Source organism: Apaloderma vittatum, unplaced genomic scaffold, assembly GCF_000703405.1.
Source record: "Apaloderma vittatum isolate BGI_N311 unplaced genomic scaffold, ASM70340v1 scaffold3604, whole genome shotgun sequence".
NCBI classification, from domain to species: Eukaryota; Metazoa; Chordata; class Aves; order Trogoniformes; family Trogonidae; genus Apaloderma; species Apaloderma vittatum.
In genome coordinates, this window is record NW_009711950.1 from 91,475 (window position 1) to 119,177 (window position 27,703).

Consider the following 27,703-nt stretch of genomic DNA (forward strand, 5'->3'; position numbering starts at 1 on the left):
AAAGTTTGAATTTCAGAGAGCTCTGCTTCCTCTTAAAATGTTGAAAATGAGGCATTTTTAGCTTTCCCCAGTCCAGTTTACCTCTTGGTGCTGTTCAGCTGAACAGTGCTTCCCAAAAAAGATTGACAAGTATGCATGTGCCAAGGACCAAATTACAGGGTTCTTTGGTGCAGTCAGTCCAAATTCTCAACAGATTTGAAGGATAATATGTACCAATAAAAAAAAAAAAATGCTGCTAGACTTGGATAGCAGCTCTGTCTTGCTTCACATTACAAATCTAAAACAGCTGTTCTCAATAAGCCAATATTTTTAATCAGACATTGCCTGAAAATTTTGTACAATAATCTGGACCAATGATGGTTCTGTACCCTCATGTTGCTGTGAAACATGACTTGAGCTAAAGGCAAAGACTGGTTATCTCAAGGACAACTGCTTCGTATTAGCAATCAGAACAGTGTATTTAAACTGTCTTCCTGTTGGGTCTCTTGCCTTTCTTTAAAATTAGTTTATTCTTAATGTAGCCACGCTTCCTTTTGGAGGTCTAAAAAGAAAAACAGAATAAAATGTATTAGTTAATGATTTAGTCTTGACCGCGGTTTAATGACGTACATTTAAATGCCTGAGCTTTAGATTGATTTTTAAAAGAGCTTAAACGTAAACCCTCAACTAGGTATTATCTGGTTATTATTTTTAAAGTTGGGATTGTTAGTTCATGCCCAGCATTTGTTTTTGCACAAGCTTTTGCAAGCCCCATCCATAAGATCTGTAGAATTGTTTCCAAAGATTGGGCTGGGGCAGAATTAACAATTAACCAACATTATAAAGCCCTAATAGGCCTGAAGAGCAGAAGTGGCACAGAGTGGTAGTTTTGATTGGAAATAACTTTCTCGCATCTTTTGATTCTCCTAGAAGTTACCCATATTTACTTAAAGCAGCATTTTTCAAAAGTAAGAGAAAAACTGAATAACCACATTTTAGTCCTTTGCTATTGGTCTGTAGGCTAGTTAGTGCTTTCTGCTCAAGTGTTTTTATCAGCGTATTTTATATTTTTTTTTTTTTAAGGTACTAATGGGGAATGCGTTAATGTTAACCTTGGATCATATTACTTCGAGGTTGTATAAATACAGTTAGTTTGTGGCAGGCAGAATTGTACATTCCACATGCCTGCCACAACAAACGAGACAGCAGGCTGCTCCCACACTTGCTGCACTTGGCTGTGCTTACCAGCAGGCTCGATTAACTAGAGCTTTTCTCTTTTTAGCAACAACATTATTGTTATAAAGTGAGATAGATAAAAACTGATAGGTAATACTCAGAGAAATTGTAGCTCTGGGCTCGAGCAATGTCACTGCCTCATGCGGAGAAGTATGGGAGATGGACAGAATTTCCAGTAACGAAGCATCTGCTGAAACCCTGTGGCTATCAAGGAGCCCTCAAAATTCATTTAAGGAAGTGCTAGTTTAGACATTTGCCCTGTGCTCTTTGCTGGTTCTCCCATTTCTTAATGGGAAGCAGAACCTGTTTGTACTGCAAGAGTTAGTGCTGGACCAGAATTTGCATTAACTTTTATCCTGTCCTTTAGACAGAGAACAGACACATCCACAGCTTAAGTGGAGGGTCAGTGCAGCTATGGTTAATAAACACTAGTAACACAGCCTTGCTTGTCACTTGAGAGCAAGTAAGCGTACAGCAGTAACGCTTATAATTTCCTTGCAGGCTAAGTCTAGCTTCAGTGCTGACTCTCAAATATCCTTACTTTATGAACTTCCATCGAATCACCAAAATGAGTATCTTTACTTGTATTTCCACAATACAGTGTAGGTCTTACTGCCTGCACTGATGCAGTTTGTTGCCCATTTGTTTCTGACAGGATTCTGGAATTCCTTTTGCAACATATATTTGAATATACAGAAAAGAGATGTTTTGCAGGAGAGGGCTGCTCAGAGTCTCCCCAGCTCCCCTGGGAACAAATCTTTCTTAACAGGCTGAAGCAGCACCCCATAGCTACCGATTCTAAAACCGTGCAGATGACTTCAAACAGTAAGCAGCCAGACACTAAAGTTCCGTCAACAAAAGTTTCATATTTAATTTATTTCATACAAAATTGCCATTTTTTAAACTTCTAGGCATCACTACTTCCAAACAAAGTCAGAAAGCAACTTCCACATCATTTACTTAGTGAGCCATAGTTACTGAAACATGAATTGATGTACTTTAGAGATTATACTTCCGGTTAACATGAAGACTTAAGAGTTGTAACAGCCAGTGACACGCTCTATTTCCAGTTAGCATTCTGCCTAAAAAAAATCTAGCCTTGTGTCTTCACATGCTTGTAAGTTAAGCAGACAGTAAATTAACAATTATTACCAGCAGGCAGGTCTGATATTGGACACTAACAAGAACAGTATCCGTAACATTCTGGCTAGTGGAAATACACAATTCACCAGCTACGTGATTTCACTGTTAAACTGCCCTCGCCTGACCCCCTTCCGTTACTTCACTGGGAACCCACCTTCTTTGACAAATACTTCTGTTTCGGTACAATGTTGGTTACTCTAGGTTTATGATCCAATGTCTCTCTGTTGTCTAGTTGTTTCACCTTGTATATTCTAACAAGCCAGTGCTCTGAGGTAAAGGCTTCCTCCAGATGTTTAAATTTAATGTCTTTGTTGCCTATCTCAGCATTGCGTGTACGATCAAATCCTGGGGGCGTCCGAAAATCCAGCTGTAAAAATTAAAAGTTGCACATCAGTTTGAGACAAAACCCAGACACCCATCACTGCAAATGGTGGCGCTTCACCAGGCAACAGTTTCAGCCTGTCTGGTCAAAGAACAGCGCTTACTTGGCGTTGGTCATTACTACACAGAAACAACTCTCAGGTTTTTGGTTTTTTTACAATTGAGAAAGAGACAAATTCATTTGCACTCCTATGGATGTCACAGGAGAAGCACTTCTTGACAGAAATTTCACATCTGCGTTCAGAGCTGAAACGACTCAGGTAAAAGTCTGAGGCACAGCAGCCTGTGGAGGCTTTTCAGCACGGCTGCGCCCTTGTGCTCCTTCTCTTACAGCACAGCAATGGGCAGTTTTGTGGTTTTCCATACAAGGTGGAAAGAGTTCAGGTTTATCAGTTAAATTTGACCCCCTTGTCTTACATACAAGCCATTGCCTGGAATTTTAGCTGAGTAAAGGATTCCTGTGCTGGCACATCAGAACTTGTCAGGGGTTGGTGGGGGGGTGGAAATCAGCCTTAGCTGCCCACATATGTTTGATGATCCTAAAGGGGAGTGACAACTCTCTCGGACAACTCCACTCTTTTAAGTGTTTAATACACTGATGTAACTTGGACAGAAATCAGGTAGTTGCTGACAGATTAAATAGTCAATTAACAGTTTTACTTCTGTGTTGCCATTACAGAAAAGAGACCTAAAACTCTCACAACATAATAGTTAATGCTTTAGCAAGTGCACTGCATAATGGAACTAAGATGCTCATCTAGGGCAATATGAAGGACAGCGAAAAGGTTAGCAGCAGAACTGTAGGTTAGCAGCAGAAATACTTTTTTTCTAAAGATCATATAAAGTAGACCATGCTTGGATGTCTTTTAGCTTGTAAAGCTGACTCCTACCTCCATTTCTGCTACTACAAACATCACTCGATCTAAAAGACTGAAAATATATCAAAATAACATTTGTTTTCTCACATTTCAGTTAAGATTCAGTAGAAGTTGTACTAACCTGCATCTCGCCGAATCTGTAATAGGACATTTTATACATGAGGCAGTTCAGCAAAGTTGGAGAACCTGCCTTGTCTACCCGGAATTCTCCCTGAGGGGTAAAGTAATCACTTTCCTTTAAAAAGATAAGAAGATAGAAGAGTCAATGTAAACTAATTTAAGGTTATTTCTCAATCCCTTCCTGCTCCCACAGAGAAAGCATCATAAAGAACCTAAACTGACTTCTACAGTTCGAAAGCTGATTCAAGTTAGTCATGTAACAGAAAATGATGGTGCTTATTAAAGGTAAAATAGTTACAAACTACCTACTTGTAACCCAGACCCCAACAGACCAGTCTTCCTAAATCTGTATTACTGTGCTGGTACAAGTTTTGTTGCTTCACAGAAAGCAGCGGAAAACCGATCTCAAAACATGAAAGTTAGTTGGGCATCTATCCAAACTCTTCTTCAGAAGGGCAAAAAGCACTGCAGTGTAAATATGCAAGGTCTGCAGTGTTACCATAAGCTTCATATGTGCACAGTGTTTAAAGAAAAAATTCTGTCATTTCCATCTCTGGTACAAGATGAAACTCTGCACACGGGCGGCTGCCTTAAGCCCCTGTTCAATATCTAGAAGGTTTTGTTAGGCTTTGGAAAATATTACTGCAGGCTTTTGCAATCTACAAGATGTTTGAATAACTTCAACTCTACATTAAGTCAATATTAACACTTTAACTTGTCTGCTACTATTATGGAGTTTGAAGAAAATGTGTGATACCAACTATTTAAACAGTCTGAACACTCCTACTCTTTTAAAGTAGGATGTTGCACGGCGAGACACACACAAGGATTACAAAAGATAATCCTGTACTTTTAGTATCTTGCAGAAAATGTTAAAAGCTTAAGAGGTTACTGACTATTCAAAACCATAAATATTGAAAGAAACCAGCTTCTGTGCTGCTACTGTTCTAGGAAAACAACCCATAATACATTTTTCAAATAAAACTGGAGTAAGTCGTAGAGATCTCCCTCTGCTGTAATGAGCACTACCAGGAAAAGCAACAATATAAATCAACGTGTAAAAGAAAAAAAAAAGGTAGAGAGGATGCAGAAATGCACTATTCAGCTGCTTCAGTTTTCCTGTGTACGTTTCCACTTACCCGAATATCTTTGGGATGCTCCCCCTCTGCTATTCTCACCATCCACAAGAACTTATTAATATCATCACCCGAGTAGCCAATCACACCACCAAAAATAATCAAAACATAATCCACATCCAGGCTTCTCATGATCTCGTACGCTGCCGACTCATTTGATGACATTGCCTTTCCCACCTGTATCGTAGCAAAAATATCTTAAAAGTATTTGCGTAGCTGCCTGTTGAACAGATCCGCAGATCAACACCCGACACACCAAAGCCCAAGAGCACGTACCTTGCCAACTGAAGCCCACATTTTCATTCTAGATGAATAAAGCCCAACCAGACCTACAGATTTTGAGTTGTCACTGTATTGCCAAAAACTTAGTGTTGCAGAAAATGCCTAATCCAAATGATTTTCAAAGTTTTAGACACAAACAAATGAATAAATTATTTGAAATGCTAGTAAATCTTTTGTTTCTTTTTTTTCTTGAGCTCTGTCCTTCACTAATGAAGCAGCCATGCTGCATTGTACTCAGTCTGATGTAGCCACCCTCAGCGTGGAATTCAAGGTACATTTATGCAGAGAAAATGTCAGAATAGAGACATCCTTGAGTTAAAAACATAATATATAGTTTTGGCCTTGAAAAACTTTCTAAAGCAGTATCCAGAACCTCCTCCGTACTGGTCACACCCCACACTTAAAAGACTTCACTTAGGCTAGTAACTGGCATTCAGTTCAGTAGCTTTGTTATTGAGGCTCTTGTACTTAAGGCATAATAATGTGTCACTGTAGTAAAATAGGAGTAACGACAATGTAAATAATATTGCATCCAAATGGGTAACATTCAGTTAAGGATGTAATTAGAGAACACTAAGCGTAGGCTGCAATCTGTCAAAACGACTGAGAGCCTTGGCTTCTTTCCATTATCCTCATCCCCGTGAAAATATCTGGCAGATTTCCATTTCTGCGCAGGGGGAAGTCATCTGGACACAGCTCATCTAGAGCACAAGTTCAGGTATTTGCCACAACACATGTTTATTGCTTCAGTCCCCCTTGATGGAACCTGACAGCATCAGCAGTCAGAATTCTTTATTAAAAACCATCATCGCTAATTGCTGGAACGTGTATGGTTATACAGCATGGAAGCCTCTTCACATGATGTGCCTCGTTGGTTTAGATACGGTACCTGCGTTTCTGCCTTTTGTAGAAGAGGTAGAAACACAGAGCTATCAGAGTTGAACGTCCAGCGAAACCTGCTAGCACCTCAGGTCAACAATCAAAATAAAGATGCCTCTGAGCACACATGGGAAGGCTTGCTCACTGATATTAGCACCAATACCACTTCCCAAGCCTTCTCTTGGCTGATATGAGTTCCCTGCCCCTGTTGAAAGCATGTACATGTGGTTCCCCCCTTCCCCAATACACATTTTTTCAGCACTTTATATGCTCAAGGCATGATTTTGAACACTGTCTGCAGATCCTGCTGAGCTGCTGCACTAGCTACTCACACAGGACAAGAAACTATCCCAATACATTCCTCAAGCCCTTCCCCTGTTCTGCCCGTGCAGCAGGACACGGGGAAGAAATGGCCTCCAAACGATGAATGATGTCATCACCGAGTAGCAAATGCTGACGAGTCATTACACTGCACCTAGTGAGACTGAACCCTCACCACTATATAACAGAGAGTACTCTTTTGTTTCTGAAAAAACTTCAAGTTGCCTGAGGTGGTGCACCTGTAACCGCAGGCAATGTTAGCAGCCTGCTTTTAAGTACGTGCGCAAAGCTTAAACTCACTCTTCAGAAGTGGAAGAAAAAAGCCCCAATATACAGATATTTTGTCTAACTGCAAATTTGAGAAGGCAGAATTGCATCAAGTCTGCCACGCTTCCATGGCTATTCATAAACTTACTCCAATTTCCAAGATTCCTGAAAATTCATTGTTTAATGTCGTCAGCTTTCACACACCATTCACAAACCCAGTCAGCAAAGGCACTGCTGAACTGGAACGACAGCTGTACTTGGCTGGTGCCAGTGAAGCAGCGGTACCAGAGAAGCTGTCGCAGCGCTCGTCTCTAGGGGAACGGTTACACTCCGTTTTGCCTGTCCCCCCTAAAGAAAACCAACGAAACTGAAGTGGAAGGTGAAGCTTTGGAAACTCCGAGGAAACAAAATGGAAACTCCAAAAGCAAAACTGATCCCTTCCAGCCCCCAAACAACTCTTGATACTTGGGTTCCAATAAATGCAAAAATATGTTCCTTCCACCTCTGTGTTTTCCATTTTATGGAATTTTTCCTTTATATTGTACAGATCATCAACAGACATTTACAATTTCATACTCAGCTGCAACTTAAACATTTTGGTGTTTCTACTCTGTAGAAAATTGTCACCCTTACCAGGGCTATGTGGCTGTTGTTCCAGGTATTGTTATCAACCAGGGTTGTGCGGTTAGCCATTCCTGCGATCTGATAGCCGTAGTCCCACCACGACATCACTCTGGCGTGCTCGTCTGTGTTTTGCCTCAGCCAGTAGTAGGCTTCTCTGAAGTCATCTAGGATATTCCGAGTGCTGGAAAACAAAGAGTTTGTTTTATTCACATCGGTACAAATGCCAGTGACAAGTCAACTGCACCGTTCTACGTCTGGTCTCGCAATTAAGGGTTTTCTTATGCGTTCAGCTCCCTTTGAGGGATTCAGCCACAAGTGGTCATAAGTTTGAACCCACTAACAGCTGAACGGCCAGAAGCTGAACTGCTTTGGAAGATGTGACTAAATGCATTTACGGTCATATTCTGAAACCAGTTTTCCCAGTTGTCTCAAAAACCTTTTTTTTTTTTTTTTATAACCCATCTTTATTGGCTTTGGATAGGATTATTCTTATGTATTTACATAAAGTATTTCAGAAAATGTTGTATCTTTTTGAAAATTAGAGTATTAAGAATTTTTTATTCAGGTGACAATTCTACCTTGATACAATAAGAAGTTACTAAGCTAAAGCAAATGGCTACTGCAAAAGAAGTAAAACCACTTTTTGCCCTTTTAATTATTTTCAGTCCTGTATATCTTACCCGTCATGGTTATAGGAAGCGAGGACAACGCTGGGGCTGGAGTATGCATTGCTGGTTACCCAGGTACAGTGAACAGCAAACATCATCAACAACATCAGCATCAGCATAGTGACGATGTTTTTGATATTGGGACCCAGCCCTTCTTCTGTTTTTTCCTGTTCAGATACGTGTTTTCTCACTTTGCCTGCCTGAACAAACACAAATATATCTGCTACAGCAACTTTTATCACCCCTAACAATGGAGTCCTTTTTCTTCACCCCACGCTACAATGCTACAGGATACTATAAAACCAGACCAAGTCGTAGCATAAATTAACTAAGTATGCACAAGAATAGTTTCACAATCCAGCAACTTGAGAAAATGGACAATGCTGTGACTGCATCTTTCAGAATTAAAAAACCCCAAAACTACTGTATGAGGGTCAAAGCACAACTTCCTTGGTTTGGCCTTTTTTTAAGGCAGAGCAGAAAAGAGCAAGGGGGAAACCCAAGGTTCATGCTTTGTCAATATAACAAAGCCTAAGAGAGAAAAAAAATTAGTATTCTAACAGTATTTTCTTCATGATGAAGAGAGTATGCAAGTTTATGAATAGAAATACTTTTTCAGAAAACACATTCTTTAATTTCACCATGTCTTAAAGGATATACAAGAGGGAAACACTCATTGACACAGCACTGCTATCAGTAGCTAATGAGAGCGAGCAGCTGCCTGCCATCACCTCTAGAGACAGTTGGGTCAAGCGTGCACACTTTCTCCAGGTTAAAGCCTCATCACCCATCGAGCTAGAGGGAACCACTAATACACGTACACCATTTTCCCCCCCCCCAGGAGAACAGTTACATCTTATTGGAGAACATCAATACTTGTTCTAAACTTAAATGCTAGTGATTCAGGCATCTAGTGGCATTTAAGATATAATGACCAAATGAAAATGTAAAAAAATAAGCTGTTTTCTAAGTTTTGCTCTCTCCCTCACCTTATCATACAGGTTGCCAGGGTTCCTTTTGTCATCTTCATCACTGCTGTCCTCTATTGGTGGATTTTCCCTCTTCATATCGTCACCCAAATAACGCTCAAAGACATTGGAGAATGCAATTGCAGAGAGCATACACACCACTGGAGTCAAAGTGAGCATCAGTCGAACCATCACACCAGCAAAGTAAACGGCGCTGATAGCGTACAGAGCCACTGCAAAGGAACAAATCTGCTGATGACAAGAAAATAACACTTGCTCTGACTGCACACCCACACGATCCCTGTAAAACTAGTTCTGCAAGTGGGTTAAGCGTATGTGTATGTAAAGACTTAAGTGTGCATCTTGCATTTCATTGCTTTTCATTTTACAGAGAGAACATTTCAAGTAACGTTTAACCCCTCAAAGAAATTCATTTTGACAACTGTTAACAATAACACAGCCCCATTTCATATTCATTAATAATGTGTCAGAAGATACTTTATTAGTGAATTTTAATAGCACACACCAAAAATACAACTGGAATAATAAGCAGCTTCATTTGATTAAAAGGGTCAAATAGCCTTAGACCAAACAAGTTATTGAAACTGAAAAAGCAAAAGGAATTGTTAGAAATTCATGTAAATATCATATTTTAATTTAAGTTAGAAATATCTGTGGGCAAATTGGGGGCTTGTCTACATTATAATTATATACACACAAATAATATTATACTGTAAGCCCTGTTCTGAAGCAAGTTTTCCTCCACCTCCCCCCACACCCCCCAAACAAAGGAAGATTTTAAAAATAATAAAGAATATTTAGAAAGCTTTTCTTAGAATAAAAAAAACCAACAACACAAACAAAAAAAAACCGAATAAACCTGCATACACTGGTTAGGAACATCTATTTTTCAAGTAATGGTGGCTATTCCTCATGTGCTACAGTTTAACAATACACTTCCGTGAAAATTTGCCCTGGAAATCATGAAGGGACACTTAATTTATCAGATTACATTACGTAAAGATTTTCTACTTTGCAGCAAAGCAGCAGCAGCAAAAAAAAAAAAAAGCAGCTCTTTGTTCTCACTCCCAGGGATCTTTATGCTGACTTAAATGGATGATGCAGCAGTGGGAGGCTGAAAGCGAGTTGCCCAGCACTGCTCTTGACAAGGACTCACTGTAAGCCAGAGAGAAGGGAATTCTCCAGTCACTCGTTTTAAATAGGCAACTTTTAATCATCATCTTTAAATGCATCCTTTTAAACCTTTTTTAGAACAAGCCCTATACCAGCTTTGAGCAAACAGAAACAAAACAGAATCAAGTTGAAGGCAAGGTTTTTGAAAACAAGTTTTAAAATATTTTCTCTTACCAAAGACTCTTTCATCATTGATGTTTTTGATACAGAACCACAGCCCTGCTGGGAAAGTACACACGAGAATATGCAGATCAAAAAAGAAGGAAACCCATGTTGTAGGCTGATGCTCAGACACAGAGGCAATGATCGGGATGTGAATTTTCGCATACCTTTTTTAAAAAAAATTCAGTTCAAATTATTTTGAAAAGATAAAGTTATTAAAACTTGTAAACATTAGGAACTCTGAAATTAATTTCAAAGGAAGCATTTCAGTTTAAAATGGCAAATGCTCTATTCAGCAGAAATCTGATGAAATTTTTTATACCAAAAAATTCCCCAGGTCTCACTGTAGTACTTGGTGTATAGAGTTACTTAAAACACCAATACAGAGGATTATTTTCATAGTAATTAAAGGAATTAATTTGTTATATTATAGCTAAATATGAAGCCAAATTCACCAAAACAAAACCATGCAGCTCTGGAAGCCCCATCATTACATTTTGAAGAGCTAATCATCCATGCCACTAAGTCTGTCGGATTTTCAACGCTGTGTTTTGAAAACTCTCCACTACACAGAATACCTTCATTTTCTCAGTACAGGAAGTTATAGTACGAAATACCAGACCAGCTAACGATGCCTACACATTCTTTTCAATGCTGAAAAAAAGCCGGGCCCTGTCTACACTTGCAAATACACATCAGCTAAACAACATGTCAAACAGTCAGTGTGGACAAGGACAAAATCGTGTTCTTCTATATTAAAGGCAGCGACACATACGGAGCTAACTTGGAGTGCTACATGGCCGCTTGGTGAGTTCTTCACTGAGATCTAGTTCTCATTCAAAACTGCACTGTGTGTTTTAACAAGGTATGACTTTCTAATGTAGACAAGCCCTCAAAAGTCTAATGCTTCTTATATACATAGACCACTTATAGGCAAAAGAACAACATCTATATGTTCCTCAAATAAAACCAAGGCTTCTTTACTGACATCTGTTTTAATACACTCATTACAAAGTTGGTACATAATCCTGAACGAGCTGGAATTTGGAGGCTGAAAAAACTGAACTGCAAAAGTTTGAATTTCTCCTGTCCATGCTTTTAACCTTAAAAAAAATCTGCCAATTGAATTTCACCTTAAATACATTTACCTGAGAAAAATATCCTCAGTGTTCTCCTAGCTGGCTAACGAATTCAACAGTGGATTTTTAAAGGTTAAATAAAACCAAAAGATTAACTAATGTGGGTTTTAACCCATGAAAACACACATGAATAAACCAGAATTGTTCAGATTAGAAATCTGTATACACAAAACAGATGCACTAACACAATAAACAGGCAACATGCAAGGTCATATGTGCAACATCTTTGTGATTCCATGCAATATTGCGCAATGAAAACAGTCGAAGTTTAAGACTCTTAGTAATTTTTAAATGTCTCCTCAAGTGTTGGTACAGCTTTCAGTTATTTTATCCTGAAGAAGCACTAGAGTTTCATATAGAAAACCACAGCATTACATATTCAGAGACTTTCAAAGAAGCAAAATATTTAATAGACAAATTAGTGAAATGGTTGCAAAGATCACGAAAGAATTACTAGAAATGCTCTCTTTAGAGAAGTCATTAAAGCCCACTCTATTCTCCTTGACTGAAATACTAAATGGCTTTGAGGATGAGGAAACCAAAAGATTAACAGTTTTCAGTACAGTGTTATTGATATCTAAATCCTTATATCCTTACTTACCCAGTGTCCCACAATGAATAAAATCTGCCGCTCCAAGGAGCGATATAACCTGAAAAAGAGAAGAGGAAAAACCCATTTGCTGCCTCAGTATTTAAAAGCAGTATTTTTTTACTCTCCTTCAAATTGTAGCAGAAAACCAAAAAAATTTCATTGAACTTGTAATATGTATGAACCAGACCTACTGCATTAGGCAGGCTATAAAGTCAACCAACCACGGAAGTAGCGTTAGAAGAACACACTCTTACAGGATCGCATTGGACTCACTGAGTGTCAAGACACGCGCACCTCCAAAACTCAAAGCAATGCAATAATAAATAAAATATTTCTCAAAGGATGTAACAGATAATGACCTACAGTCTGTAAAGAAGTATAAGAAAAAGAAAACATAATTGCTAAGAAAGTATTTAATTTTTCTGAAATGCCTTAGCAGGAAACTGGGAACAATCTATGGCCAAACACTAATACTCAATGAAACTCTGGTTTCCTATTGTTTCTCTACTGATGGATCTACACGTGGCACGGAACATAAATGCTGCTACTAGGTATGCTGCTAAGCTTTTTATGTTACTTGTTTTTAAACAATGCCTTTAGACACTTGAATTTTGTAAGACGAAGAGAGTATCATTATCAGATAAAAGATAAAAAATATTATTAAAAGTCATTAGCAAGATTCTTTTTCAGTTTTATTTCCACTTTCCTCGAAACCTTTTCAGCTCCCTATGAAGACAGGCTGAGAGAATTGGGGTTGTTCAGCTTGCAGAAGAGAAGGCTCCGGAGAGACCTGACAGCAGCCCTCCAGGACCTGAAGGGGCTACAGAAGAGCTGCTTACAAGGGCGCGTAGCGATAGGACAAGGGGCAATGGTTTTAAATGAGAGCAGGGCACATTTAGATGAGACATCAGGAAGAAGCTCTTTACTGTGAGGGTGGTGAGACACTGGAACAGGTTGCCCAACACATTCTATGATTCTATGAAATAAAAGATTGCTTTTTCTTCATCTGAGGAAGGAAGTATGATATTTGACCGCCAAGGAAGTCTAGCATAGAATCAGAAGAGAGAAGTGAGGCACCCAGGGATGGCAGCCAAGCAAAGACAAGCTTGTGCTTGTGAAATTGGGCAGAACTGCCTTGAAGACTGAAGGATGAATCCCAGTAGTAAAATACAATTTAGAGATTAATTCCAGTCATAGGGAAATCAGATTCAAGCATTTCAGAAAGTAAGCCATCTGATCTTAACCTACCAATGCTATTCAGAATAGATTAACTATACATATCTTCATAATGCATTTTGGCTATGGTTATGTTCCTCATTCAGTCTGACTTCTTAGATCATTATATGGATTGTGGACAGACCCAAAATATTGGGATTGTGCCATAAAGTGTTTTTTCTACAGCCCAGAAACCACAATGAATTCAAACACAGAGAAATGCAGAGTAACAGAGGCACTAGTTTGCTATGGCACTGCCAACAGCTACTTTAGAGTAAACCAAACGTTGATCATTTAGTTTACCTCTTCCAAAGGTACACTAGTTTCACATTTATTTACCTGTGTATGTCAAATAGATGACACTCAGGAATACAATACCAGCTGCTAGTGAGACACCCAAGAAGAACAATGTTTGAAACTCTTGCTTTGTTAATCTGTCTCTCAGGTACTGCAAAAACGCATATGCCTGCAGCAGTGCAAAAACACCTAAAGGAAGAGGAAAGTTTCAGTTTAAATGCTCAAAAGTAGTAACATCTGCTAAAGCAATCAGCATACTTTGGCTATATTTGAACGAGAACAATAAACATACAGTACACCCTTTTCATCTAAGAACTAATATAAAATCACTTTCTGATAAAACAGCCTTTAATACTGAACAGGTACGATAACTTCTCGCAATGATAAAAATTTGCAACGAGAGAAAATACGCTCCAAAACATTCTTTGTGTATTACATCAAAAAGAGTTGTGGTACCCACTGCTTCTTCACTTCTAAATTGAACTGGGTAAGGACAAGAATCACCCGAAAACTAGATTGCATCGTTTATGACAAAAACACAGGTGAACATACCCTAGAGTTGATGAAAAATTGTCACAGACCCCAGGCAACACACAAAAAAGGCTAATGTAGAAATACATGTAAATTAAATCTACTGAACAAAACAGGAGGATTTAATGAAAGACAGACAAAACTAAAAACAACAAACAAGCATTAAGTGATAAAGACAACTGAATTATACAAAGCCAGTGTTGAAACACCAGAATTCACTGGGTAAACACCCCACACCCTCAAAAAGGTTGTTCAGAGTTTTAATATCAAACCAGAACTTGGACACAATTTTCCTGTTGTTATTCATTTCAGTGTATACAATCACATCAATCCAATGATTAGTCCATGCAAAAGTGAAAATTCACTGGTAGCTGGCAGAAGAAGAAAACAGAACTCAAGTGTATGGTCTTTCTTCAATTTAAAAGTAAATTTGAGGTACACAATGTCGAAATTCACTAGTTCTGAACTCCTAGAGAAAGAAACACACTCTACTCACTAAATAGATGAAAAATTTTTCAGATGAAAAACATGGCTTGATAATCTTTACTCTTTCCATTATATATGAATTGTTGAAAAAACATCTCCAAATTTTAAAGTATTCTTCTGGTACATTTCATTGGTGTTCCAACTGCTGCTCCAAACACATTTTACTAAGTGTCTACAGATAACAAAAAGCGTGAGGAATGTAACAGACTAAACACAAACACACAGAAACAACGTATGCAGTTAAACATAAACCTATCAGTTGTAGCAGAGGTTATTGCTGTCAAGAAATCAAGATGTCAACTACTGAAAAAATCAACTTACTTAAAAGAAATAAAATCAATCAATAAGACTGAAAGCCCTTGTTTAAAAATCAGCCGCCTGATTTGTAATTAAAGAAATTAGTATTTAACCTACTTTGAAAAATCATAGAAGACTATCATCTCTAAAACCAAATTGCTCAGTGAAAACTGTGTTTACCAATAGGAGATGTTTCAACTGTAGAATGCCTGGAGGCAGGATTACATGGTGAAGCAGGAGGGATTATAAACGTGTGAAATAAGTGCTTGTCAGAATGCGTAACTGATCCAGTGTTATGGAGGCATTTTACATCCATTAGCTCATACAAAGGGGGATAATGTGTCCATTGGAAAGAAAACTTCCCTACAGACACTAAATTGTACCTAACAATGTGGTTTGTTAGTATGTGTTCTTTCCAACACATGAAACAAAGCAGCAAGGGTTTCAGGTTTTCTTGTGCTAAGGAGGTTGCTTGGAAGCAGACATTTGATTTTCTTACCTGCAGCTGCCATGTGTTCACTTGTTCTAATTGGCTGAAATCCCACGAAAGGTATCTGCATTGATAATATTAACCCCACAATGTAGAAAGTGCTGTATGCTAGGGAGAAATAAAAAAGAAAAGGAAAAAGAAAAAAGAGTGAGTAGAGGGAAGAGAATGATGAGAAGAAAATGAATACACACATTTTAAAAAGCATTGGTTCTGCAGGAGAGTCTGTTATCCCACTAACTTCAGTGACATTAAAACGGACCTGTATCGTTCCAAATATTTCAGCCATCCTGATTGCTTTCTCCTCCTTTGAGTAGAGTAAACCTGCCTATTGCATCCAAATTTAGAGAAAGTAGCCAAGTATTCTTGTTCCTTTTTTCTCCTCCAAGGGAAACAAACCATCTCCTTAAGACATTCTAGCTTGGACATAGTTCTCTTCCCATCTGATAACAAGTGACACAAGAAACTTTCTATATAAGGAGAAATTGAAGGGACCAGACTCAACAAAGTGAAACATTTAAAGAGTCTACCACCTATTTAGAAAACGCAAAGAGGTATGTTTGTTCTTTTTTTACCACAAGAGCAGAGGCATGCTGAAGAACTGAAAAGCAGTAAAATTAAAAATTAATATTAAGCGTATTAATGGAACTAGATCAACCATGGAGACTCATAACATGCCAGAAAGAAGAAGTCAATAACATAATTAATATTAATAACATAAGTTATTATGCATGCCCTAAGACTGAGATATACTTTTTTTGGACTGGGTTTTGGTCCTCAGTATTCCAGGATGAAGAAGAGAAGGGAGAAGAGAAATACCAGCTCTGAACAGCCATGAGTCTGATTACATTTGAAGGAACCAGTCAATTTAAAGTCCAAACGAAATTTTTTTTCCTTCAGTGGTGGACTGCAATAATCCACCTTCCAGATTCCCACATGCTCCTAGAAATCATAAAGAACTGCCTTTGTTACAGCCTTGATCTTAGGAACAGATCCCCATTCTCAGACAGTCCTGTGCCCTCTTACGTCACTGAAATACAGTTTTTGAAGAATTTACTAAAACATAAATCATTTACTGTACCTTGAGAGTGCTACAACACTGCCATCCTGTGGAAGTTCGATGATTGGCATAAATCACTACATTTGCTGAGATCGTTGTAAATCATCATTTTTAAACCTGGTTCTGCAACTGTTATATTTTCTATGCTCACTTCCCTCTCCCATCCCTTACTCCGAATTCTTTCAAATAGCTATCACATGTCTGCCTGGCATTTAAGAAAAAAAAAAAGAAGCCAATTTGCATAGCAACATAATTTTTTGGGAACTTGGATACATCAAGATTATACATCATCATCAAACTTTCCAGGTTCCTTTATATTCTGTTTGCAAAGCCTTTGAAAAAAACAAGTAGTAAATTTTGATTCCTGCAAGCTACTCGTATGGTTACAACTTTGACTGGGTCAAAACTAAAAACATTCTGACCTACTGTAAATAAACTCATTTTACACACAATTTTAGTTGCTGTACAAACACAGGAAGTATTTACTGAAGAACTTCTCCAGAGAGTACAATTAAATAATTGACCACATACTTTCAATTAATAGATTGTAATCATCTGAAGTTTTAGAATACTGAAGTAGTTGGTATAAATACATGCCTGTTCACTATTTAAAGTATAAAATCCAAGACCTAGAACAAGGAATTACTGAAAGTTTTAAATTCTGGAAGATCCTTAAGTGTTTTGTTGTTAAATATTCTGCAAAGTCTACAGAACTTAAAAAATAGTACAGAAAAGAAATGAAATTTAAGTGAAAATTACCAAGTTCCTTAAGTGTGCAAGCATGACTTATATCCATATTGGTGCCTTTCCAAATGTATATCCATTTATTTTTTAAACATATGATAAACTACGATAATAGTAAATAACATCAATGGTTCTTGTATCTGAATAAAGAGATTATTTATCTAGGCAAGTGCTGCTAATACATTGGAATTGTAAGCATCTGCTCTTTATTATTAAGCTAGTAAAATACTGTCCACTGTCAAGAAAAAAAACCCAAACCAACACAGCTTAAGCTTTCAGCTGCATGATCATCACTGATGCCAAGGAGGTCAGAAGCTATCTGACTGATCAATTCACCTGCCTGTGAGCCACCAAACATTTCAAAACTGGCAAAAAGGTCATATTCTGGGAAATTGTTAGTCATTGGATGATTCTGAATTACACTGCCAGACACATCACATCAGGCCCCATTAGCCTTTTCTTTAGTGTATGAACACCCATACAGAAAACGTATATGAGGAAACTATTTTTAAGACCATGGTGCTGCCAAATATTTTTCTCTACATTTTTGTTCTTATGTTAGATTACACATTCATCCATCACAAAAGCTAAGCTCGTGCTAGTTTAAAAGAAAATTAGAGCAACTGATCTAGAGATTAAACCCTCCAAAATTCTCAGTAACTCGACTACACGTTTTACTAGCTGCTGTCAGTTGACAATAATTTACAAAAGTTTAAGCTGCACATTGGTAGTTTTTTGAGAATTATGAGGCGCTGCAGGTACGGCAGCAACCGCTTATCACAGAAACACCCAAAATATCTTTATTCTCCCTATTTCAACGACCTTTTGTAAATTATTCTTCCTATCTGAATAGTTTGGAAGTGAAGCACACTTGAACTTCCTCTCAGAAGCGCTTGAACGTTCTTACCTGTTAAACAAAGCTAGAAATCACATACTAATGCAAGACACACAGAATTCCTGTGAAAGCTTAAATCAAGCCAGCAGTCGCAGTGAAACAGCAGAGCAGCAATCACATTTTCGTTCTGACAGCTCTGCTGAAGCACATCTCCCTCGCAGCTGAAGGGCAATAACGTCTCAAAACACGGCAGCTATTTGCAAAGCAAACATCTGCAAAAAACCTTTAATTTGTATGGACCTGCAGGACTCGGCTCCCCAGATGAGCTCAAAGACAAGTTCATCGAAAGCCGAAAAAGCAAGAGAACTTATTCTTTATTGTGTCTGGTTACTGTATCGCCTCAGGATTTTATAATTAGCGGATTTAATTTTCTCTTGCCTAACTCATAGAAATTGGAAAATGAAAATATTCAATAAAACAATTTTGAAGGAAAAACATATTACTTTCATCTTAAGTTATGAAGAAGTAGTTAATGAAGAAGTTAAGTAAAACCAACATGAAAAATTAAAGATGGGTTAGAGCTCCTCCTCCCCCCTTTTTTTAAAATGAAAAAAATCCATTTCTGAATTACATAAAAAAGATTAACAAAGATGCACAAAATCAATATTTATAGTTTTGGTAACAAAAATACAAAACTAAATTTGAATAAATTGAATAATTATTACATTATATAATGATTCAAATATATAATGTGAAAATAGTAATTTCTCTTAACAGACACTAAAAAGCCCTATCAAAAAAATTAAAACACAAAGATAAAACAGTATTAAAATAAGTAACGAAAATATATTTACAAATATGAAATGCCCTGTGGTATTACTCTTCAATTCATACTACGTCCTCAAACTACCTATTGTAAGGATTTCACATTAGGGAGTCAAAAATGTTCTCGCTAACTTATAAATCTTTGAATACCCTAATTGCTTATTATTTATTTATTCACACACCTACATCATGGCTAATTGATTTAACCAGTAAAGTATCTGTAAAAAATTTAAGAGCATTTAAATATCAGGCAAATGAACTAAAAAGTTAGTAACCCGAGATCACTAAGATGACTCCTAAAAGTACAGGGAAGGCTGACCCATTAACCCAGTAAAATCTTAAGGATTCACGTGGAGTAGACAGTCTTAAACTACTTTTTAGTCTAGGTTATATAAAACACACATGGCTGCTTAAAACTCCCTTTGTCTTTTCTCATATATATCACAATACATGCTATAAGTTTGCATAATTTCTGCTGTGTAACATTCTAAAAACAGCCCTTGTTTAACATACAAGGAAAAGACAAAAATATGAAATATTATTACAGACACATACACAAAATATAAAAATATATTAAAAGGATTCTACAAATGCTAAACCATCCAATTATTATTATTTTTTTCAGTGTACTAGGAAGGAGAAAATTAAATGAGGAGCTACATAAATGAAATTCTAGAAGTGTGAGTACACTTTAACTCCTTATTTCCACTTTGTAGAGAATAACTGTAATCAGTAACTAAATTAATAAAATGCAACCTGATAGGCAATTAGTTAATTACCGCTTGATACAAAACACATCGGTATAATTAATCTCATATCTCATGATTAAGCATTTGAGAATGACTGTTCAAAGAACAAAACTTACCAATGTAGACCCTCCTGCTGTATCTCTGCATCAGCAACAGAACAAATACATGCAGTGGAATAAGGTTGATGATGAAAACATACCCGCCCCATGCAGAGACCTGGGAGAAATGGAACAGGAAATTAGATGTGAGAACACCTGCAAATCCTTAAGATAGCCAACGCTGGATTTAGACATCCTGATGGTTTAACAGAAAAACAGAAACCATGTCTAGAGGAGCAGTGAGAACCATTAGCATTACCACCAGAATCTCTCTTTATGTTTATTATAAAAACACCACACATATGTAAAACCGTATCAATGGCATGGTGACCTTGTCATGACAGCAGCACTCAAGAAGCACTGGTACAACGCACATAGAAACACCGATGTACTGACACACCACGACGGGATCAATATATCCCTGACTGCTGGTTTAAATATGATGTAGTGAGCTACCACTATCTAAATTTCTAACATATTTAGAATGGCTAATGTTGACTAGGCAATCTGTATTTTAACACGTCCTCCTGTCAAACTGCAGTCTAGACTTTTCCCATATGTACCATGCCTGCCCCAGATCTGCATTTTTAGAAGGCAGCAGCTAATGTGGTTTTCACTTTAATTGTACTTTAGAGCTTAGATTCGTGAAGATATTTTTAAAGCCCTAAAATCCAGAAAGAAACCCAAATGACTATGTTCTGTAGAATGGATGCTAAAATAAGGAAAAGGCCAAGTACTACTGGTTTTTGATACTAACACTGCAAAACTTGGCGTTTCAAACTCTGGGCGAACTGATTCAGACAATGCGAAACAAGTAGAATGGAAATCTATGTTTTCGAGAAACTCATTTCAGATTATGGTGACCCTGTTGCCATACAACTAGCATGAAGTATCATGGTTTACACAGGCTAATTTATTTAACTGAAGAAAATCTGTATGAAGCGAGCTAAGACAGAATAGAAAAAGAACAAATGTGCAATTAGGACACTGTCATATTTAGGGAACGGTTTGAATGAAGCAGGTAACAGTTTGTATGGACCAGAGACTTGCATCTCCATTTATCAAAATACTAAACCAAATTCGAACACTGAAGACTATACTGTACTGAAGATGCACTTTGGAACTTTTCAGACAAAACAAAAGCATCCTGAGATTAGCAAAAAGAGGAAACACGCTATTACTCCGGCTAGGAATGCTTCAGTGTAAAGATTTGTTTTATTTAACTTTCTGGTCATAAAAAGCTATTTGAAGCAGAAGTTGCTGAAATCAAATAAATGCTAAAAGTTCAAATTCAAGGGAAAAAATGCTTCTCCTTATGGTATGCAATACAATACTATGAGTCAGATTACCACAGGAAGTTAGGTATATATTTTAAGCAGATTTATTTATCAAGAAAGACTTCTGACAGTCCACACAATATCAGGGAGCTGCATCCCAAGTTCCCCATGCAAGGATTGACTCTTACCATCTCAAAATTGTGATTTCTTTTTTCAATTTACACTGAAAGCATAACTAATTCTACCAGAGAACACAAATTAATACTACATAATGAATAGTACAATTATTCCCTCTCCCCAAAATTTAAGCAAAATGTCTAGAAGAGCATCTTAAAACTCTTTCCAAAGGGAAATAAAATATATGGAAATCCTACTACTAGGATGCAGTAGGCAGGCTCTACAAGCAGTTCAATCACCTAATCACAAAGGCTAAGCTACAGACAAACCTTAACCTTTCACTAGCTGACAGCACTTGAAAGTAAAAGAAAAAACACTATTTTGTATTCCAGGATTGAATGTCATGATTGGTGACATCAATTCTACAAGTTCTGTCACCACACGCACAGGATCACATCCCGTTCCTCTTGTACAACCCCACAGACCAAGATACTAGTCAGACTACGATGGGAAGAACTTGTTATTCTGTCATTTTTCAGCAGTAAAATTGTAGAAGTATTTTATTGGTTCTCTGTATATTTATGAAGAGCACTTTCAGAGGCAAGTGTTGACAAAATATAAAAAAAAGACTATGGTACATAAATATACAAACTCAAAAACGTACTTGCCTTATTTTGTACTTCACATAAGTCTGTATACTAAACCTACAGGATCTCTTTACTGTAATGCTATATAAGCAACAATGCCATGTATAAATTAGTGGCTGTTTATTTAATGGCTTGGCAAAAGGGAGGAGAAACGGGAAGAAATTAATGCACTCTTAACACAAGAGAGCTATCCCCTTTGGCAACATATAAAGGGCTATTATCTGCTACATTAACAGCAAAAATCTCCCAGAAAATCCAATGAATATTAAAGCTAGAGGAAATCAAGGCAGCATCCAGAAATCTTGGAATTAACCTTGAACTTTATGTTAAGGGATGCAAAACAGTTCCTAAGTTCCTCCTTCTTGCCTAGCGACCTTACTGTAGAAAAGCAGTATCTGAGACCTCAGTCTTAACCAACACCAAACAATTAGCCTGACTGTCCCACCATTGACTATTTTGAGGCTAACTTAATTTTCCTATAGCCACAAAAGAAAAAAAAAAAAAAGGCATATCAGTTAGTGATAAAAAGGACTTTTGACCAATTTGTACAGGAAACCTTAGATGTTTCAAGAGATGGAGGAGGGGGGAAACCAATCCCCTCCATTTTGCTATTAGTTTTATCTCCTCAATTTTACTACCAGTTTTCCCCTCTGTTAGCCCTTAGGAATATCTTGGCATTAGCCTCCAATTTCATAAAATAAGACTGAAAAGGGATTTTATAATAATTCAATCTGACTCTGAATTCATTCAGCTGTTCTGGTGGTACGCTTTACTTTATTGTATAATTAGACCTAAAGAAATAATTTTCAAAGTTATGTAAGTGTAACTTTGTCCATACATTTTAAATATTATTATTGCATTTTTAGCAATAATGATACACAGACATATGAATATCAAAATTACACCTTAATTCACCTACACCGAAACAAAAATTCCACTAAATCAGAGCACCTGTTCACATCACACAATGTATTTCTAAGCAAATCATATTTAAGAGTTCTTCCAAGAAATTGTTTTCATGGCATTTACTTAAATACTTTAATTTCTGAAATATTGATTATGGCTTTTTACTCATATATTTAAAGTCTTAATAGTAATATGAAGCAACAATTTTACAGTATGACTCCCATAAAGATTACAATCTCCTCCGTTCTTTGTCAACATATGGATTTTGTAAGCCCTACTCAAATAGTTTCACTATTATATATAGGACTGGCTTACCATGTAAAAGTAAGATAGACAGCAGCAGATTGTCCAAAAGACTGACCCAGTTTTCACAGACTTCACCTTTAAATATAAAAAAGGTATTTATGAGTGACAAGTACTGGACAATATTCCAAAATTTCATTCCAAAACAACTAGCTGTCAAGAGAACTTCTTTACCATGTGTCAAAGTATATTTGTGTTTCTGATGTCCATAAAACCAAACCACAAGTGCAATTCATTCACACAGAACAGCTTACATCTCTCTCTAAAGCAGAGGCAGGATTCAATATAACTCTCTGCATCAAGATCTGTGGTAGAAAAGTAGTTGTAACACCACTGTGCTACATTCTCTGAGACCTTAAGTCACTTTATAAGGGTCGACTATTCACAGCTTACTTTGGCTGGCATCAGACCCAACTCTGCAATTGTAGATAAAAGAGCTATTCCGTAATTTTGAAAAACTCACTTAGGGTTAATGAGAGCATCTAGGTACCAGTAAAGGTATAGCAGGCTCCATAAACTGGCCCAGGAGTATGATTTTGTCCAAAACTGATGGTGATCATTGTGGTGTGGGAATAAGAAACAAAACCCCAACTTAAATAAAGCTAGAAAGTTACCTGTAAAATATGTTTGATTCACGCATAATTCTGCAAGAGTTCATGCAAACATTACACTATGCAGTTCTGACTTCAATCAAGCTACAAAGCTATCTATAAAATATGTCTGATTCACACACGATTCTGCAAGAGTTCACGCAAACATTATTGTACCATGCAGTTCAGTTAAAGATGAGTTCCACAGGAACAGACAAGTGCTATCAAATCTCAATTGTTCTAAAGTAACAGTGTAGGTTGATTCTATTATTGTTATCAAACACAGCACACCTTTACAGCTGCAGTTTCTTCCAATTCCAGATTTGAAAAAAAAGGGCATTTAAGTAACACCAGTCACTCGACCATGAAAAACTTTAATTCCTTTCCATTATACTCCTACCAACAACATCCCGTTTGACACATTCTAGAGCTAAAAAACGAAAAGTAGAAATCTTGACAAAATCATGGGAAAAGCTGCAAAATTGTCTACATACATGGAGACACTCAAAATGAAAAGTATATGCATGCAAGGAGCACATGAGGGACCGCATCATGCAGTGTCTATGCTAAGAAACAATACAGTTATGCTATTTATGGCATTTCCAAAATAGAAGCAACAGTCCAGAAAAACTTCAGCTTGCCTAAGCTCCTTCATACAAAACTGCACTACAGATGCAATTTTACATACAGATTAAGGAGTGACAGACAAGCTGCACTAACAAGATGGCTAATTAAAAGACATCAGACTATTTTTTAAGCATGCAAACATATTAATATCTTGCTCTGGACAGCTTTGGGTATTTAATTTGAATGCTTAAGTGAAAGCCCACACCCTCCAAGCAGTCAAAAGCTTCTCCAGAAGGCAAGTCAAAGCACTCTGCATTCAGAGTCTACTGCCTTTCTTCAGCTAAATACAGAGGCTAAAGTTTGATGCTCACATAATACTAATACCTCCAAGCCGAAAACCAGAAACAACCCTTTTGTTTACTTCAAATTTGCAGACTTAGCATAATTATTACTACTACTATAGGACGCACATAGGTCAGCTGAACAGTACTTTTACACAGCAAATCAAAGAGCAGTTCAGATCACATGACTTCTCAGCACTTGCCTGATCAAGAGCCAAGGGGAGGAAGGACAAAGAGGGAGGAAAATCAGAATTCAATGCATTCTAAGAAAAATCAGTCATTTGGTTGGAGGAGGAACCAAAAAACGTTTCCAAAGCAGAAGACTCGGCAATTACTTACCCATAAATAGTATGTGAACTGCAGTGCAAAAATAGCTATGCCTTCATTGTCAAATGATCCTGCTACTGATCGGGATATGTAACCTGGAACTATGGCAATAAAACAGGCAGCTAAAAGCCCTGCTCCCTGGTTCCACAGTTCTCTGGTGAGCAGGAAAGTAGAAATAGCTGTAAGGCCGCTAAAAACTGGTGCTAGGAACACGCATACATCTCTTATATGGACTGTCACATTAAGCATGTTTAAAATCCAATGTATAAGGCCTGCTGTCACCATCAGTCCTGGGTATACCTAAAAGAAGGAAATAGAGAACAAAAATCCACCAGGTTATTGCAGAAAACGATCACGGCAGGTTGATTTGCATATAATTTGTAATGAAATGGTCATTTCTTAAGCTGATATAAGCAGTGAACAGGTAAATCTAATGGAATTATTTTAATACTACTTTAATCATATTTTGTCAACACTGCTGAACACTAGAGGTTTTTTAAATTTTAGCTAAATGCTAACAGTTACATATAATCCATTTTGTAAATGAATAAGCAGCATACAGATAATATCCTATCTTGCTTGACATTTATCATATAATGAGAAGAATTTGTTGTTAAGGTATGGAAGCAGAAGCTAAAGTTTGCAAAAGAATTTCAAGCTGGCTAACAGCTTTAACAAAAAAACAACCCCAAAGACCTGAGACAACAAGAAGAAATTCAGCAACATTTCCCAGCCCTATCCACTTTCCTCCAAAATATACCATGTCACTCTTCTTATTACCCACTGAGAAAGAAAATGTGCATCAACAAGATTTTTTTTTTTTTTTAAAAAGCTGAAAAGTTGATGGCCGGTCCGTTGATTATGACATATTTATAAGACACACATAAACACCTTCGGATATGAAGGACTAAAATAAAGTCCTATAAAACTGAATTAATATATCCTCCAGGAAAGGCAGCATAGACTTACACAAATCTATTGCACCCATCACACACTATTTGAGAACTTTGAAATCTTCTTAATAAGTATTCTACCCTCCCACACTTATGAACGTTAGAAAAATCAATATGTACTAGAAAAGTTAATATGTACTTCACTTGCCTTAGTTTCTTTCAAAAGTTAAGATGAGGGTTGTACTAAATTAAATTGACAGAATGCTCCCCTGCATATATCCTTGAGAGCTGGTTTACAAGATAAACTATTAAAACATAAGATACCATGTGACTTGCAAAATAATGTATACAATCAATATTTCAATTCTATTTCAAAAGGGTTTTTCTTTCATAAGACAGGCATGGAGAAAACACATATATATGTTACATAAAAAGAATCTCCGGTACCCCTATGATACTAAAACAAATGGCGATCTAATCACTGCAAAAAAAAATAATAATCCATAAATGCATTTAAATGATATGTATTAAAATGGTATGTAAATAAGTTTTAATGCATTTTCACACTAAAGCTATTCTACCAATGAATGATATTTATATTCTGATTTGATAATAGTGTTTTGTACACCTTTCCTGCCTTGTAACTTGCACTACCAGTCTTGCCCATTCCTGATGCTTAATCCAAGTGACCCAATGATTTCATTTCAAAAGGTCTTTCTTTTCCAGTGAAATCCTAACATTTTCCATACACCCATGTAGTCCATTCAACACAAGACATTGGATTAAAACTTGTGCCTTCAAAAGATTTAGGTAAATTTTTTTTTTTAAAAAAAAAATATGTATTTTTTCTTTTTATGTAGCAGAATTACAGAAATCATAATACCCTTCTTTATTACTATTAGAAGCTCATATGAAAGGAAGTAAAACTCAGTTCTGTATTTCTTGCTCACAGTATGCTTTGGGATAAAAACCAAAGCATGTTGACTTACCATCTTGGTTCCTGCAATTAAAAATTAAATCACCTTGCCATTCCCTCTGAGCCAATTTGACAATTAAAAGCATACTTTTAAGATCCACCTTATCAATGTTGAATTTGTACTGAAAGTTCAAAACACTTATTACAAAGTCCTCTTTAAATTATTATTACAATACTTACAGTTCCACCTACTATTCTTCCCAGTGGATACCATGCTCTTTCATCAAACCAATTTAAAAATTCGTAAAACCCATGAGATGCAAGATGATGCGTTGATCTATAGTTAAACCTAGAAAGAAACAGAGGAAAAGAAGAGGGAGGGTAAAAATCAAGAAATTAACTTTTAGGCATAACTTAAGTCATCTGTTTTCTATGACCTAGAAAGTAATTAAACTTCAGCATCTCATTTAGTATGTAAGTACAATGGTCGTCTCTATATCTACAGGTCTTTAGAGTAAATTACTAAGCTCTCAGTTACTAAACACTGAATTTTCTTCTTTTCTACAGTCAGTGCATATACACAGATGAAAGGTTTCAGATTTGGGGTTTATTTTTTGCAAGCATTAAAAAGTTTTCTATCACTCTGACAAACACTCCTGTCATTTTCTGCATTCCTTTTTAAAGTTAGTTTTTCCATATAGTCTACCAACCAATTATTTATTTACTACGTTTAGAATACCACTCAAGTGGAATTACAATCACGGAAAAATCAATGAAGACTCCCATTCTGAGACAGGATAGCTACCCAGGACATCTGCTGCTGCTCCATTTCACTTAACATTGAGAGGTGATGTAATGTAATAACATGCAACAAAGGGAATCAGTCTGTTTGTTGTCACTATCAAACTAATGGCCTTAACATATTCCCTTCTTTCAGTCAGTAAAAATCTAGACAACGCACAATTTCTGTAGAGGAAGTTTCCATCTTCAAAGTTCGTATATTCTCTGCTGCAGTCAATTCCCAAGCATACCTTCAGTTCAGTCTTCCACACTGCCCATATATTATATATACCATTAAATAAACCCCAATGTATTGCCAACGAGACACTAATCTTCCACTTTCCACTTTTCTGACATACAATTTTTCCAATCTGTCAAACTGCAGAGAGCAAAACTTTTCAACTATTGCAAAGTCCATTAATGCTCCAAATTAGGTATCAGATTGC

The 27,703-nt window shown here is 36.9% G+C and overlaps 1 protein-coding gene across 1 annotated transcript; it reads right to left on the minus strand.

Moving 5' to 3' along the window:
- Positions 1–8: 8 nt before the first annotated feature.
- On the minus strand, positions 9–26,821 carry STT3B (STT3B, subunit of the oligosaccharyltransferase complex (catalytic)). Its single transcript, XM_009867796.1, has 15 exons — positions 26,718–26,821; positions 24,681–24,968; positions 22,856–22,921; positions 19,612–19,711; positions 15,295–15,393; positions 13,524–13,670; positions 11,979–12,027; positions 10,251–10,405; positions 8,904–9,115; positions 7,927–8,114; positions 7,256–7,427; positions 4,877–5,050; positions 3,739–3,852; positions 2,513–2,725; positions 9–541 (listed from the first exon to the last, which is right to left on the minus strand). The coding sequence occupies exons 2-15, from the start codon at positions 24,951–24,953 to the stop codon at positions 461–463; spliced, it is 2,043 nt and encodes a 680-aa protein (XP_009866098.1). The 5' UTR covers positions 24,954–24,968; positions 26,718–26,821; the 3' UTR covers positions 9–460.
- Positions 26,822–27,703: the final 882 nt, after the last annotated feature.

Excerpts from the sequence above, each read along its gene's own strand:
- STT3B (XM_009867796.1), bottom strand. The coding sequence starts at position 24,953 with ATGGTGACAGCAGGCCTTATACATTGGATTTTAAACATGCTTAATGTG. Across the intron at positions 12,028-13,523 it reads CATCTATTTGACATACACAG|GTTATATCGCTCCTTGGAGC; the intron begins GTAAATAAATGT and ends TCTCTTTTTCAG. Across the intron at positions 2,726-3,738 it reads ACAGATTCGGCGAGATGCAG|CTGGATTTTCGGACGCCCCC; the intron begins GTTAGTACAACT and ends TAATTTTTACAG.